The sequence below is a fragment of the Grampus griseus genome (genome assembly GCF_964374135.1).
Source record: "Grampus griseus genome assembly, chromosome: 9".
Lineage (NCBI taxonomy): Eukaryota > Metazoa > Chordata > Mammalia > Artiodactyla > Delphinidae > Grampus > Grampus griseus.
The window spans coordinates 98155672-98172532 of record NC_139003.1 but is presented as its reverse complement, the minus strand read 5'-3'; the positions used below and the strand labels follow the sequence as shown (position 1 = coordinate 98172532).

The window sequence follows — 16861 nt, the reverse complement described above, 5'->3', positions numbered from 1 at the left end:
TGGTGTGGGCCTCAGCACGTGGGCTGCAGCCCTCCTCGGAGGTTCTGGGGTGGAAGAACTGGCCTCTCTCTGCCTGGCGATCAGGCCTTTCCTCCCCTGTGGGCACCCCTGCCTCTGCCTGCCCGCTTTCCTGGCCAGGTTTTGGCAAAGGATGGTTTGCGCGCCCTCTCTCCTCCCTCCGGCCGCATCCCAGGGACCGCATCCCCGTGGCCGTCTCTGTGGCACTGCCTGTCACGTGGACCCTTTCTCTTTGTGGAGCCCCTCTGCCGGTTCCCCTCCGGCTCCTGGCGGGTCTCCGCGCTGCTGTCCTCTGGGCATCCGTCTCCCCCGAGTGCTGGTCCTCTTGGCCCCGTGTCTCTCTCGCTGGGCCCACGCTGCCTCTTCTCCACTTCTGCCTTCGGTCCTCGGGCCTCAGGTTCAGCCCTTGGTACCCGCCAGCCCCCTGGCCTCCATTCTGCTGCTTTCTAGGACCGTCCCCACCGGTTCCCCAGACTCCGCGTGGGAGCTTCGTCCTGGCGTCCCCTGGCTCCACTTCTCTCGTCAGTCGTGCAGATCCTCTCCCCACATGGATCCTGAATCCCTGAGCCCTGGCCCTCACAGCGTGACCCCGTCTGAGCACGGCGTTCCGCAGCCGTGGCCCAGCATCCTCCCCGCGGGGGGAGGAGAGGGTCCAGGCCTCCTGTATGTGGCATAGGATCCCCTGGGTGTCCTGCGCCCTCAATCACTTAGCCCCAGAGATCCCGTATTATCTGGTTTGTTCTGCACACGGCCCCATGGCCCTTTCCTCTGGGTCTTGCTAATGCCTCGCACCCGTGTCACCCACATCAGGCACGACTGGGGCACACGGCTGTGCCCTCCCTGAGGCCGTGTTTGATGATGCGTCATGGCTGGGTACCTCGTCTGCCTCCCTAGTGGGTGCCCAGCCCTTGAGGCAGGCGGCTGACTGGTCCCAGCCTCTCCCGAGCCAGTAATTGTGCTCCTCAGGGGTGGCGGCTCACGCTTGCTGGGAGCCAGGAGGGGACCCTGTGCCCAGTGTGCCATCGTCCCCAGCTTACTGCCCAGAGCCGCCCCTGAAGCGGGAGTCCCTGGGCAAGTCCACACCCCAGCAAGAACTGCAAGCTGCCTCTTGCGTGAGGGGACAGCCGGCTGCATGAGCCCTGAGCGATGCTGCAGGAACCCGAGAGGGCTGGCATTCAGGTGTCCTGTCGCCATGGGGTCTCTTGAGGGGAATGTTCTGGGCCGTGAAGTCACCCTGTCTGTGAACTTTTGCTTTCGTTGGAAAGGCCGGCAAATAGGGATCTCTTCACAGGAAATGCTTAACTTGATAAAACCATCCCCTTCCTGCACCATGTTCTTAACATGGAGTATTTTCGGACTGAATTATTATTTGATTTATACTTCCTGTGTTTACAGTTCATTTTTGTACACTCTGCACTTATTTTTTGCAACGTTATCAGATGGGAGAAGGACAATGTGGGTTACAGCTGGACATGGGTAATTTTCCATCACACAGGGTAATTTTTCCTTGCACCATTCGTGGAAATGATGACCTAGGAGGTTTAGTTTAGCTATTGATCTCTAAGAAGTCTCAGAGTAGCTCTAGCCTCTTGTATTCGTTTCCCAGGGCTGTCATGACAAAGTACCACAGACTGGGTGGCTTAAACAATAGACATTTCTCACTGTCCTGGAGGCTGGAAGTCTGAGATCAAGGTGTCAGAGGGCTGGTACCTCCCGAGGCTTCTCTCCTTGGTATGTAGATGGCTGTCTTCTCCCTGTGTCTTCACATCATCTTCCCTCGTGTGTGTGTGTGTGTGTGTGTGTGTGTGTGTGTGTGTGTGTGTGTTGTGTCTGTGTCCTGATCTCCCCAGTCAGATTGGATTAGGGCCCACCTATATAACCCTACTTTACCTTAACCACCTTTAAGACTTCACCATATGAATTCTGGGGGCACAGAATTCAGCCCGTAATACCTGTGTCCATTGAATAAACCCATTCTAGAATAAACCTATTCTAGTAAGGTTAATAGTGAAATCAGGTACCATTCGTTCTCCGGCACCTTAGGCTCTGATTTGTCATTCGTTCTCTCGTTCATTCCCCACAGCGTGTGTCCTGAACGGGTAACATGGTGGATGTGAACGGGAATCACACACAGGTCCTACTTCCAAGAGTTTAGGTTCCAGTTGTTGAGTGAGATGAGCTGGCAGATCACTCTCGTGCAAGTAGGCTTTGGTGTGTGCGCGAGTGCCCAGAGGCAGGATCTGAAGGTCCACGGGTGGGAGAGAGGATTCCAGTGTGTCCGAGGAGGAGAGTCTCTGAGGCCGTGCCTGGAGGACGGGCCCAGGGCATCCCCACACTCAGACCATAATCTCTGGGGGACACATTATGCTGCATGATCTGTGGGCTCCTTGGAATCCCAGGGCTGTTGGTTCAACCTGAAAATGACCTCAGGGATCAACACAGGGAAGTAGCTGGGCGGCAGAACGTTCCTTGGTGTTTGCCGAGCTTCCTGGGGAGCAGCGTGAGCTGTCTCCCCTTCTGCTGTGCAGGTTGGCTCTGGTTTCCAGAGTCTCTAGGCGGGAGAAGCCCCTGGGCGCAGATGAGCTGTGGGAGACCCCTGCACTGCGGTTTGCCCTGTCCTTCAGTTTTAGGGAGTCATCGCTTGGTGCGCACCTCTGCGAACCCAGTGGGCGTTCCTTCAGTGGAGAAAGCTGCAGATGGGGAATGTCTCAGGGCCTTTTCTGTGTAAAGGTTCAAATGTGTAGGCGGTTTAATTTCTCATCAAGAATTTGGCAATGATTGTGACTTGGACAGAATCCTAAGCTGCAGAGAATGCTTTGATAGGCTGCCCACCCCCCCAGCGGCAGAGGGCTCGGCTGGGCTGGCGTCTGCAGAGCCTTCCTCTGCTCTGCAAAGTGGAAGGGAGCTCCCAGGGAAGGTTGACACTTTGCTCACCATCCTGTGAGGCAGAATGTTCTCCTTTGATTTTTTTTTCCCCTCCTTGATTTTGGTAGATGTCAGCCTCCTACACAGATAAACCTGCCTCTTTCCTCATGAGGGATTCTGCATTGAGACTGGTTAACAGAGGTAACAGGGGTCCCGTTTACAAGAAGTAAGGCCTCGTGAGCTCTTTGGGTTGAGAATGCTACGTGGGAAAGTGGAGGGGGCTCCGTCTGTCATTCCTTCGACTTGGGGGCCCTGGTGACACCCACCCGCTGTCCAGCTTTGCCTGGACACTGCCGGCACCTTCCCACTGCACACCTGACCCGCCCGTCTTTGCGATGTGCTTGCACCGAGGGTCAGATTTTCGAGTCCACCCCAGAACTTCTAAAGGGCAGAGCCTCAGGTGTTCAGTAAACATGCTTCTGTCGGGTGGGAGGGCAGAGGCGTTGGAGAGCACAGCCGTGTCATTATGTAACCTCGCTAAGGAATTCGCATGGGCCGCAGGCCCGTCAGGAGCCTGGCTGTGGTCCAGAGCCCTGATGGGCTTGTAAACACTTTCCCAGCCACATGCCTCGTCTTGCCGCCTCTGCTTGTGCAAACCCCGTGGCCACTTACGTTCTGTCCTTGTGGGGCGGGGCTCCGTGACCTGGCTCCAGCGACCCGGCTTCTAAACAGAGGGGACCTTTCTCAAGGAGCCATTGCAAACAAACAGCACCTGAGTGTATTGTTTCTCGCTAAGGGCACTTACGTAAGATCAGGGAAGATGAAGGCGTCCGCAGGCCCCTCTGGATTTGCTCCCGCGGGGGTCGTTAAAGGACTGCTGTTGTGCCGTATTGTCCTGGGACTTGCTGTGTGTACATCCTTCCCCGTCGCTGTGCCGTGGGTCTCCTGGACCTGGATCGGGCCTGCTCCGTTCTGCATCTCAGCCCAGTGGATCTACTTGTGTTTTCCTTCACAGCCAGTACTGCTGACCTACTAACGGTTTAGGAAGTGAGTTTCAGCCTTGCCACCCTCTGCAATCATTTTCACCTCCAAGTGAAATCAGGGTTAGTGCTGGCGCTGGATACTGCAGGTGTTTTGACTTAGGTAGGCAGCCGTCCAGCTTATTAAACCTTTAAGCCTGTGTGGTTGTAGCATCGTCTTCGAGCACGCACATTCCTTGACGCCTGTGTAGACAGCCGCCGGGGCCGCCAGCAAAGCGGGTTGAAATTGTTGTTTCAAATGCAGATACTCTAAGATCCAAAGGCAGAGGATTGATGTGCTCTTAGAAACTCTCTGGGGAGATCTAGGTAAACAGAACTGCTAAGCTGGAGGGATGAAGGGGGTATTACAGACCTCAATCTCTAATTGGTGCAAAATGTGACCAATACGTCCTACCTTAAAAGGCGCATGTCGGGCACTACTGTGAAGCAAAATGCTGACGGTCCTTTCCGTGGAGTGCTAGGAGCCTGACTCTGGTCTCTGGTCACTGATGCTAAGAAGATTTATTGGTGCGGATGACGCATCGTTGCTGGCTCTGCAGGGGGTGCCAGAGGCCCCCGGGCGGGGCTCCTGCTGGGTGGGTCCGTCTCCTTTCCAGCTGGAGCCGCCAGGACCCCATGTGACCGAGACGTCTGCGGTTTTCTGTGCCTTCAGGAGACAGTGGGGGTCATTCTTGAGGTGGCCAGGAGGACTGGAGGGGATGGCGGGTACCGTCCTGAGCAGTGGGAAGAGAAGTCCACGGTGAAACAACGGGCGGGAGTGTGGGAGGCTCAGGTCTCCGCCAGCGAGGGCTGTCAGGAGGCCCCGGAACCCCTCGGCGAGGGCACGTGTGCGCAGAGGGCGGCTGCTCTGCGGCAGTGGGATGCCCCTCTGTTCCGCCCACCCTGAGCCCTTGTCGTGTGAAAAACTGGGAGTCTTTAGCCACTAGAGTCGTGCTGGGCCTGGGGAGGTGCCGGTGCCCCAGAATGATTGGGAGCTAGCAGCCTAGGGAGGGTGAACCCGTTTGCTGTCCCTCCCGTGCCCCAGGGCGTGTGGTGACCTCTGCCTTCCCCTGCCCGGTGCCTGGAGTGGGCTGGGATTTGTGTGTGTGTGCGTGCACGCGCGTGTGTGTGTCTGCTGTGATGAGTGATGGTGAGACCAGAGGAGGGGAGCCCACAGAACGTCTTGCGTTCTGGGGAAGGTGGGAGCCGGGCCCGGGGGCTCTTGGTTGGCATGAGCTGCCGTCAAGAGCTGTCTGCAAGATGAACCCTTTAACTCAGAGCTGGAGAAGGTGTTCCTGTAAGGGAGCTGTCGCTGGGCCTTCTGCGCTGCCCGAGGCTGCGTATGCCTCTACCCAGCGCCTGCGACGCCCCTGTGTCCACCTGGGGCCAGCTTGGGGGAGCTGCCAGCTCTGTGCAGCGTGACCCCGTGGGCTGGCCTGGGGCTGCTTCCCTTAGTGGATGTCAGCTTCTGGAGGCCTTGCTGGGTTACTTTACAGCCTCAGTTCCCCTCAGTATCGATAAAGATTTAAGGGCCAGACTGGTGTGCGCCTGAAACTCTCTTTCCTTTTCTCCAGTCTTCTCCCCTTTTTCCCTCGTACTTCCAAGGTACCAGTGGAAAAAGGCAAACGGGGGGGGTGGTCCATCACCCCACAGAGATGGGCACGTCCTCTGCGTGGGAGGCTCCACCGCAGCACGTGTGGGACCTCTGCTGAGCGGTCAGCGCGGTCAGTGTGGGGCGAGGGCCTTGGAGGGGTGAGGATGCGGGTAGCACACTCTGGAAGGAAGGCTGAGAGGACAGCCTTTGAGGGGGCCTTGCTGAGGATCCAGAGACCCCAGACGGGGCGGGAGAGGACTTGCGGCCGGCGATCCATTTGCTGTTGGAAAGCAAATTGAAGGCTTCACGCTTCTGCAGAATTCTCGTTGGCCGGTTCCCTGGCCAGGGGCCGGAGGCCAGGCCTGAGTCTCGATCCCCACCGGCCGCGTGTGCACAGGCCGCCTGGCACCTCCCGCCTCGTCAATGCTCAGCTCGTGTGTGTCAACGTGAAACACTCCCCTGACGGTCTGTTTACATTTTTTCATCAGACTGTCTCCTTGTAGATAGCACAAAGGTAGACGACCTCTGGGTCCACCCTAAGGGGCACAGTTCCTGACATGCTGGCCGCGGCTCCTTGGGCCTTTATTTTTTCTCTCGACTGGTGGTTTCACTGGTGAAGGTTATAGACCGGTCACCTGAGGCATCCTCCCGCATCGCTGGTCTGGACGGTCAGTGACCTTGCACAGAATCGTTGAAGCCCGGCTTTTTCCGAGCAGAGTCTCTCTTGTGAGCATGGCTGCCTCTGAGATCCCTGCACCTTCAGGCTCCCCTCCTCCCAGGCACGCTCAGTGCACGGAGTGGCCACCTCTGCTGAGTGTCTGAGGGCAAGATCCAGCCTGCTTCTGGTCTTGGACCCCTGGTGGCCCTAGAAAGGAGCCCTGCCCTGCCATGGGAGGGAGGAAGGGTCCCCTCTCCTGCAGCACGCCACCCCGCCATGACCTTCGAGCCCTCCTCGTGGCCAGCGCCGTCCACAGACCCCTCAGGCAGGGGCAGGGAGGCCCCCGTGTAAAGGTGGGAAACGACGCCAGGGCCCCTCCCCTGCCCACCCTTCCCTGCCACGTGCCAGGAAGGGGTGCTTCCACCCTCCGTAGCAGCACAGTCACTCCAGGGGCCTGAGCTGCTCCCAGGGACCTAGGACCACGGAGCCACAGCCTGAGTTCAAATCACATCCCTGGTGATTCTGGAGACTGGTCTCAAGTGGCCCTTCAGGATGTCTGGACAACCCAGCAGTGGAATTTCAATTCCAAGGCCTCTCTCCCTTTCCCCTTCCCTTCCTCTCCCTTCTCCCCATCTCTCTCTCTCTCTCTGAATTATAGCACGCAACATAAATATTGAGCGTAGTCCAGAAAGTGGTGACCACCTCCTCCTTTCATGAGAACAGAAAGGCTTTAAGGTGAAACATGGGGAGTTTAGATGAAACGAGGAGGAAGAGGCCACGGAATTTCATTCCTCAGCTGTCTTCCAAAGTAGAGGTGTGGGCCGTCTGAGGACGGAGGACTGTGGGATTCCTGTCCTGTTGGAACAGCGCAGGTGTCCTCCGGAAGGACCAAAGCCGCGGTGACGTTTGCAGCCCGTCTCCTGGGTTGGGAGCTGCTGGCGGCTGCGCGCACTCCCAGCCCCTCCTGGAAGGGAGCGGCCTGTGCACCCCCCGACAAGCGCCCTCCGCGGGCACGGGCTCCCCTGAGGACACACCCTCTTTACCCCAGGTCAAGTGCTACCACAAGAAGTACCGCTCGGCCACCCGAGACGTCATTTTCCGCCTGCAGTTTCACACCGGGGCTGTTCAGGGCTATGGACTTGTGTTTGCAAAGGAGGATTTGGACAACGCCAGCAAAGGTGAGGTCCCTGCCCCGAGTCCAGACTGTGGGTGTGGGGAGTGGACCCTCGGCGGGCGACCCCCGGCGGCCTCACGTGTTTCTTTCACTGTTCTCCCCCGCTCCACCCGTAAGTCAACCTATTGACAAAATCATTACCAGTCTCACAAGAGACTGGCAACTGACCCAACAAAGAAAAATTTCTAGAGAAACGGTGAAACTACTGATACTTCCTCTGTCATCGGTGCTCTGTTGGAGATTTGGGAAAGGTGTTTTCCTGGTTGGAATATGAGGACGAAATTCATCCACCTTTTCCCGTCTCATTGTCTCCAAATTTGTTGACATAAGATTTCTTTTTTAGATGACCGTTTTCCTGATAATGGGAAGATTGAGTTAGTCTTCTCAGCCACTCCTGAGAAGATTCAAGGTGGGTAGAATGCAGAATGCTGCAACCAGGGGGCAGGATGCTGTCCTGGCTGGGTGGTGCCTAGGCTGGGGCCTCTGTCTGGCTTCCCACCTCTGCACATAATTGGAAATATAATATATTTTAAAAAATAGTAGGATATTAGACAGTGGGAGGGCATTGCCTTAGAGACAGTAGGGCCCAGGTGGGTCAATAAGACCCCAGAGGTGGTGTGACTCACCCAAGGAAGGGCCCAACCTTAGGACCGGGGCTGTGTCTTGATGCCCTGTTTACTTCTCCCTCAACAAACAGCGACATGTTTTTACAGAGGATTAGAAATATAGTAGACTGCAAATATTCATGAGCAAAACAGACTCTCTCCTTTCTTCTAAGGATACATTTAAAGAGAAATCAGTCCCTTTGTCGTGGAGGCACATGGTTCATTTCCATCACCAAGGTCCATACTCGTGAAAGTTTTAATTCAGTTTTTAATAGCTGTGGAAAAGAAGCACCCTACTTCTGTGCCCAGTGCCATAGATTTAGGTGTGAACTATTAAATGCAAGGCTGTGGGGTAAGAACCCTCCTGACATCCTCAGAATGATCAGGGAGCCTCGAGGGAGGGCCCAAACCTGCCCCTTCCGTCCACCTGCCCTGAGGCCGATCCTCTGGGTCCTTGACCTGCCAAGCCATCCGGGTGATCCCTTAGTGCAGAGACAGCGCCCAGAGCCCCGCACCCAGTGGGGTGGAGGACCGATGTTCGTCTTTCCTTTCTGCCAAGTGGTGTTCACTGTTGTTCAGTTCATCCCAAACAGTGCACAGCAGCTCTGATTACTGGAGGGCTTGTGGGAGGGGGCTGGGCTTGGACACTTAGGCTTCTCTGCCTCATCGCTGGCAGATGCCCAGAGGCACCGGCTTCTCTCTAACTAACTTACCCCCATCCCACCGCCCTGCAGGGTGTGAGCATTTGCAAAACGACCACGGGGTGATTGTGGACTTCAACACGGCAGACCCGCTGATCCGCTGGGACTCGTACGAGAACCTGAGTGCAGACGGTGAAGGTGAGTCTGGTTACCTTGTGTCAGTTACCAGAGAAGAGGGCCCAGAAAAAGCAGCCTGTTCACGTTTAGATCAGAAATCTCCTTGTAGTCTGCTTGGAGGCTGGGAACCCTGCCGTCCGGGACCCCTGCCGTTGTGAGTCTGAGGGCACTCGTGGGAATCAGGCTTGGTTTTATTTCTGTTTGCTCATTACTCTGGTGTCCTGGTTGTATGGCTGCATCGTTTAATCTCTGTTTTTGTGAGTCTGTCTCTCTCAAACATATTCTCTCTTTGCCACGGGATATGCAGTTTGGGTCACAAGTATCATGAAGGAGGAAAGGAATGAAGGGGGGCATCTGCCAGGTTTATAGAAAGAAGCCCCTGGAGGCTGATTTCAAAGAAGAGGGATCAGTCTTCTTCTAGGCACTTGAGAACACTGGCCTTTCGTCTTTTTCAGCCACCAATTGAGAACAGACCTGATTTGGGAGAGAAAAATCAAAACATTTTTGTCCAGTTACTTTCATCCAGACATTAAATAACTAAAAGCAAGTCTTGTGGAGGTAACTCCGCCAGTGCCCATCTTTGTGCATCTCTGGGCTCGCAGGGACCGGCGGCTGGGGATGTCTGCGGTCCACGCCAGGGGGCGTGAGGCTCCTCTACTTGTCCACCGGGGATGTCTGGGCTCGTGTCAGTATTTTTGCGATGCAGACCCTTCTGCTGTCTAGAGGTGAAGCCCGCGTCACTATCGTACTTCAGGCGCGGTTTCTAAATGCCGTCTGTGTGTTTCACGGCAGGGGTGGCCCCTGTCTGGTTTCATCACCTGACTGCTCCCTTGGAGCCCCTGTCAAGCATCCGCACATACCTCTAAGCACTGTTCCAGTGCCTGGTACACCCACCACACTGCACTCCATCAGAGGGAGCTCTTGATTTTTTTTCTTAGACCGCTCGAATCTACTTTTTTTCCAAATTGAGGTATACTGTTTTGTTTTTTTTTTTTGCGGTACGCGGGCCTCTCACTGTTGTGGCCTCTCCCGTTGCGGAGCACAGGCTCCGGACGCGCAGGCTCAGCGGCCATGGCTCACGGGCCCAGCCGCCCCGCGGCTTGTGGGATCTTCCCGGACCGGGGCACGAACCCGTGTCCCCTGCATCGGCAGGCGGACTCTCAACCACTGCGCCACCAGGGAAGCCAAAATTGAGGTATACTTGATGTACCATATTATGTAGGTTACAGGTGTACGACGTAGTGATTTGCAATTTGAAAGGTTATACTCCATTTCTCGTTACTGTAAAATACCGGCTCTATTCCCTGTGCTGTGCAATACATCCTGTAGCTTACTTATTTTATACATAGTAGTTTGTACCCCTTAATACCCTACCCCGATCTGGCCCCTCCTCAATTGCACTTGATCTCGGTGGAACTCACGTGGCGTTCCGAGTTCTCGTGGTCGTTAAGTGCTGCCTCTGTGGCCCCTGCTGCCAAGGCCCTGCAGCCCCTCGCATAGCCACCTTCCAGAAGGCATACACAGCTTCCCTCACATGGAAACATTACCCTTCCTGAAGTTCCCTCCCTTCCCCCAGCTCTCCAGGGCTCCTCGGTGAGGCTGACCTGCATCGGCGAACTCATTCCTGATGCCCTTAGCTCTCACCTGGAGCTGCAGCCCCTTGCTTGGGTCCCTGGAGGAAGGTGCAGCTGGGCCCCCAGACCTGCAAAGGCGGGGCCCTTGGCCGGCAGGAAACAGAGTCTCAGCCATGCTTCCATCAGGGCAAAACTCTCTCCAGGGTTTGGTAGCCTGTGGAACCGTGTCTTTTGGCTAGAAAATGATGCTGCAGCCCTCTTCTATCTGCACTTCCATCCCTAGTCCCTACTGATTGAAAAAAAAAAAAAAACCCCAAAAACACACGCAAGCTGTATTTATCTTTGGAAATCCCTGCTGTCCTGGAATGGACCCTCCACGGTGGCCTTCTGTCAGGGACCTTGACCCTCCGGTTATGTCTGAGTGAGGATGTGGACAAGTGATTCCAAGTGTCCTGTCTTCATTGTGGAGAGTCACTCCTCTGCTCCTGGCTCTGTGGCCCTGGCGGGGCGATGGGGGTCCCGCTCCCCCATCAGCATTTCGTGGGGCGCTATTTCAAGGAGAGAGGTGTTGGAAGGGGTGAGGGCAGACAGCGGGGCAGCCTGCCGGAGCCTCTCCTATGCCATTTTATTTAATCCACATCGAACCTGTGACCCATTTTAGAGATAAAGGGGGCAGTTCCCAAGAGAAATCAAAAGCTAGACATTGGTGAGGGGTCCTGGTAGCCATTCGGGGTGGTGTACTCTTGGTGATCACGGGTGAAGCTGAGTGAGTTGTCGTGTGTTCGAGATCACGCAGGACAGAGACCGTGGAAACGAGACTCAAGTCTGGGCCTGTTTGACCCCACTGCTATTTGGTGCAAACCTCATCCTTCCAGCTGAAAACCTGCTGGTCCCTGGGCCAGGGTGAGGCCTGCGGACAGCATAATCCCCTCTAGACAGTTTGAAGAGAAAAGATGTATTTCTAGGGCACCGGGTGGCGAGCTTCTGGACAGATGTGACTGTCTACCCCAGTGGGCTTGACCATCTCTGGGCGCTGCCCTTGGGGCCCCGGCTGCACGGTGAGCCGTCTGCTCGGGGCCCAGGAAATGGAGTTGAGCTGCGTTGGGCGGCCCCACTTGCGTCGGGTGACGGGACAGGGCAGCGAGCGCTGTTCTGTCTAAAGACCCCTTACCGACTCTATATTGGTGGTTCATTAATATTGAACTCCTGGCTGGCAGCCCTGTAACTCGTGCCTGAGCAGAGCTGATCTACACCCGTGTTTCCTCCGTAAGGCACCTCGTGGCCTCCGGCTCTGTGGAACAGCGCTTCAGTGCTTTGCTGGGGGGCCACTGTAAATAGAAAAAGCACCGCCAAAGTGCACGGAAATGCAAAAAGTGTGGCATGAAATAGGCCTGGAGCAGGCCACTTTATGGTGTGAGAGCTGAAAGCAGAAGGCAGGGGTCCCTTTGTTCCACCACAGCTACGAGCCTGTGTGTGGGACCCGGGAAACTTCTACCACTCTGTGCATGTCAGTGAGTGACCACGAAAATGCTGTGTGTATTGATTTGAGGGTTACAAGTAAGGAATTCTTAGTGAGCAGGTGAATTTTCAGATATGGAATCACGAATGATGGGGACTGGCTGTACTTACTGTTTCTGTTCCTTTTGTCCCTCCCGCGGGGCTAAGTCCTCTGCGCCCAGGGACCACAACCGGCCCGTCCCAGGGAGGTCTAAGCGTCACAGCTCTGCCCCAGCTGCCTGGGTTTGTTTTCCTGCCTCTCTGCCTGTGCTGTGTGGCCTTGGACAAGTTACTGTGTCCTTTCCTCCTCTGCGCGGTGGGAATAGTGTAGCTCCAGAGCTGCTGAGAGGATGCAGTGAAATGGTCAGCACGAGGCACTGAGCACATCCTTCAGATGACGGGGTCCTATAAACAGTGTGATCACTTCCTCTGAAGCCCAGAGATTGATGGAGACCCTGGTCTAACATGAGGTCGGTGAAGGTGTGTGGCACCCTGAGATGTGGGAGAAGCACGTGTCTGTCTTTCCCTGCACGGTCAGGTGGCAGCACAGCATGGCGACACCAAGTGGGGCCTTGCTCTTGGCTCTGGTGACTTTTCTGTTCCACCCAGAAAACCTTTCTGTTCCCGTCTCTCATCTTGGTGCTGACGCTGCTCAACGATGAATGTCGCTGCTGCTACAACTTCTCGTGGCACAGAGCGCGTTGCGCCAGCAGGCTGTGATGGCTGGGGGGGTGCCCACCGCACCGCACGGGTCCCTGGACTCGGGGTGCCACGCCCAGAGGCAGTGTTGAGCCCCCGCTGGAGGCCGGGAGTGACTCAGGATCCCAGCAAAGCAAGTGCGCACAGCCCCGCCCCTCTCTCCCACGAGGGCTGCGGCTCTGGGGCTGCTCTCCTGCTCTTTCTGTCTCGCTCCACAAGGCACGTGCTTGTCTGAAATGGCCTATTTTAATTAGATCATCCTAGAGATAACCCCAGCTCTGGGAGTTCTTTTCTATTCTACATATATTTGCCCTTTTTCACGCGTCTCAGATTTCCTTAGGGGCTGCCATGTTTCTGATGCTGTGTTGAGCTCAGGGAGAGAAAATAAGCAGACATACCTATGTGTGTATTTGTGTATGTATGTGTGCATATGTGTGTGTGCATATGTGTGTGTGTGCATATGTGTGTGTGTATATGTGAGTGTGTATATATGTATGTATAGATGTATGCGTGTGCATATATATGTGTATATATGTGTATGTGTTTAACATACATGGTGTGTGTGTGTGTTCGTGTGTACATATGTGTGTTTATGTGTACATGTGTGGATGTGTATGTGTGCGCAAGTGTGTGTATGTGTACCTTTCTCTCTGTCTACCTCAGCAGTGGCCATAAGATGCCCCATGTGCCTTGGGAGGACTAGGTACCAGGAATTAGGGAAGTATGGAAGAGAAGCAGCTGCTCAGCCTGTGTATTCGAGGGAGGTGCAGGAAGAAGATGGCTCTTGTAGGCAGGGGTGCGGGAAGGGGGCGTGGGGGAGCCCGGCGTGTACCTGCCTCATTGCAGGCATGCTGCAGGAGGCGGCAGGCGCTGGATGAAGGGCGGTGTCAGGGCCCGGACAGGAGGGCAGCAGTGAAGAGGCTTCTGGAGGCCCTGGATTCGGGTGTGGCTCTGGGTGGGCAGTAGGCGGTTTCCTATTTAGGAGGTAGATGACTAAGATTCTCCGCCAGATTCAACTCAGGGGTTGGGGCAGGGAAGCTTCCAGAACAGCCCACGGTTGGGCGTGAAGCCTTGCTGTGCCCCCCTTTCCTCTGTTCCTGGCTTTAACCAATGAATGAGTTTCTGGCCACCGGTAAAACTCGTGGATCCAAGGTTGCATAGACGGGGGCCACCGTCCCCCAGGTTTTGGTTCTGCTACTTCAAGCTGCTACCTTATAAACATCCTGTAGTCAGACTCGGCCTCCCAGGTGACCACAGTTGTCCCAGAGCTTCATGGGGGCTGGTTGCAGGAAAGGGAGACTTAGATTTCTCACCACCTTCACAATAAGACGCAGTCCTCTCACCCTCCCAGGCAGGACGCTCTGCAGAGCCTGCGGCAGTTGGCCTGCTGACAAGTTGGGTCAGGAAGCGGCTGGCCACGGGTGTGTGCAGAGTTAGAAGTACCAGGTCCATTTGTGACATTTAGGTGTTGCCATTTTGAACGTGGATTTGAAAGCATTTCTTCCCAGAAGTTGTGGTTGGGTGTTGAGATTTGGAAAAGCAAAGCAAGCTTTGGTGACTTAGCAGAAGCAGGGTCCACTGGAACCTGGGGGATTGGACCTTAGGTCCTGGATCTGTTCTCTGTCCAAGGCCAGGCTCCCCGCTGGCAGACTGGGAACGCTGCTGGCTGAGCTTCCAGAACGTAGGGGCTGCCTCATCAGTGTACATGTGTGTATGTGTGTGTGTGCGCACGTGTGTGTATGTGTCATCAGTGTCTGGCCACGGCCACCACTCACTGAATGCCTCCACTCTCTGTATCCAGACTGAGAAGAATTTGCTTAGATCCTGCGCCCAGCCAGGCTTTTCCGAGCATGGCTTGCTTTGACGGAGCAGAGTGACGGCGTTGACCCAGCCCACGCTGTGTCAAATGCTGATGGCATTTGCGTGTAGATGGATGAGGTGGGCCTCTCGCTCAGACCTCAGCAAGCACCCTCCTTGTGCTCTCTTGATTTATAGCCTCTGACCCCCTGGCCTTGCCAGGTCCCCTTCCAGGTGTGAACCCCTGACCCAGAGTTAATCCTCCCCTGATAAGGGGTTTCAGGCAGCGGTTGGGATGGAGGGCCGTGGCTTCATCTTATCTGAAATACAAGAGTCTCACCATCTGTGCTAAGAACCGTAAAGTCCTTCGGGCGTTAGCGTTTTGAAATGGACTGGATCCTGTCAGAAGAGTTAAGTGCGATGTCAGAAGCTGGTAATGAGTCATGACCGGCCCTGAGCTGCCATCTCAGAATCCATTGCTTTTCTAGCCCAAGTGGTGTCAGAGAGATCGACTCAGAATTCATGTCGTCCTGGACGAGTTTGCATGAAGTAGCCCGTGTCAGTCTCCCGGGCATGGCTAGAAGCATTAAGTAGCGTTACCCCAGGACAGACCGTGAACAGAGGCACTGAGAGCTGGCTTGACTTCACCGGGGTCCTTGGCCCCCAACTTGCCCCCATCCCTGTGGGACCCACCGCAGGAGCGAGCGTGTCCTGTGGGACCCACCGCAGGAGCGAGCGTGTCCTGTGGGACCCACCGCAGGAGCGAGCGTGTCCTGTGCTTTGGGGCAGGGTTCTGAAAGGCAGGTGGCTGTTGACCTGCCTGCAGCTCCAGTACCTCCCTAGACTCCAGCCAAGTGCATGTTTTTCCCGCTCTCACTTTTTCCTCCTGCCCTTTATGACTGGCGTCGGCATCGCTCCTGCCCTTCGATGCTGCACCTGCTGTAGCAGCAGGCACCCGGGGATCCCCGCCTGTGCCCTGCATCCCGTCTCTGGAGCACTCTGTCACTGGCGCCCTGCCTTGGGGACCAGCGGCTGGGGGGTTCTCTGAGAGATGAAACTAGAAGTGGGCCCGACCCCCTGGTTTCCCTAAAACCCCAAGTCACACAACTTGTACATGAGAGTGAACTCAGAGCGTGTGTACGTGTGGCGTGGGGAGGGGTTTGTTTCCTGTCCCCTTGTTTAAAAGCTCTTGCAGACCCACTTTTACCAGATTGCATCTCAGTCGAGCCCCTCCCGGCCGCTTCCCTCCCGGCCTGGACAGTGGCACGTTGGCTGGGTGAGTTAAGCTCAGATCCAATCTGGTGAATTTCCTTCTGTGTCCTCCGTGGGGAGAACTTCCTCAATAACGGGCAGGACTGCAGCCTTCCCTGCAGAGCCTGCTGGTGCATTTCTGCCAAGACAGGGCTCAGGCATTTTGGCAATGTCACCAATACGGGAATGACTCCAGACTTGAAGTGTTTGACCACCAGAAGCAAAAGTCTGAGAGAGAAAGGGGCTGAGCTGCACGTAAGCGTCCTCCTCCCAGCACGTGCACGCATCCCCTCCTTCCGTCTCATGCCTGATGTGGTTGCAGTGTCACCCTGCCTCCCATCTCTTCAGACTTACCGAATGGAGGGGGTGGGCTTTCAGATCCCACGGATGTGACTTTATCACACGCTCCCTTTGGAAAGGGCTGCAAATTGGAGCGGACCCAGGGGTCCTCAAGAGGGAAAAGTTCCCCATGAATTAAGGGAAAAGGGAGGTGTTTTGTAAGAAGGGGCAGCTGGGAAAATCCTTTATTTTGTCTCTGTAGAGACAGTTATCACGCGCCTATTCCTTTTAAATAAATGGGTCTCTGCCATTTATTGGGATGCTCTCTTGGCGACGGTATTGATGGTGGCAATGAGGGTGTTCCTGGGGTCAGACTCTATGTCCTGTAGCTCTAGGAGTCCAAGCAGGTACTTCAGGAGGGGCTGGAGGGAAAGCATGGGCTTCCAGAGGGAAAGGAGTTTTGGAAGGAGTGGGGCGGGGGCAGAGGTACCTCTTCCGGCCTCGTGGTGGGCAGCTGTCCCTCTGGGGCCTGGGGCCGGGTCTGGCCAGGCAACTGTCACCACTTTCTAATTCCAAGACATTTCTGTCAGCCCCAAATGAAAGCCCGTGCCCACTGGCAGTCACTCCCCAGTCCTTCTCTTCCAGCCCCAGGTGACCTCGTCTTCCTTCTCTGTGAATTTCCCTCGTCTGGACATTTCACACAAGTGGAATCATGCAGTGTGTGGCTTTTTGTGACAGGTGTCTTTCACGTTGCCTGATGATTTGAGCGTTCATTCATTATGTTTCGGTACTTCCCTCCTTTTTCATGGCCGAATAATGTTCCAAAGTGTGGCTAGACCCCATTGTGTTGGTTCATTCATCAGCAGGTGGGCATGAGGGTTACTTCCACCTTTTGGCTATTGTGATTAATGCTGCTATGAGCCTTCTTGTACATGTTTTGACCTTGGGCTGTTCTTATACTGCCAATGTTTCCTACTACTTTGTGAAATTTCCACTTCTTTTAGTCCCAGTTG

At 55.4% G+C, this 16861-nt stretch overlaps 1 protein-coding gene across 2 annotated transcripts in view; it reads left to right on the top strand.

The window, feature by feature from the left end:
• The window catches only part of TNS3 (tensin 3), a 226892-nt gene that overhangs the window by 123374 nt on the left and 86657 nt on the right, over window positions 1–16861 (top strand). For both annotated transcript variants that reach the window (XM_082661487.1, XM_082661486.1), the window contains 3 exons: window positions 7203–7332; window positions 7672–7737; window positions 8668–8772. In XM_082661487.1, coding sequence (XP_082517613.1) covers window positions 7203–7332; window positions 7672–7737; window positions 8668–8772 — 301 coding nt within the window. The remainder of the gene's footprint in view (window positions 1–7202; window positions 7333–7671; window positions 7738–8667; window positions 8773–16861) is intronic.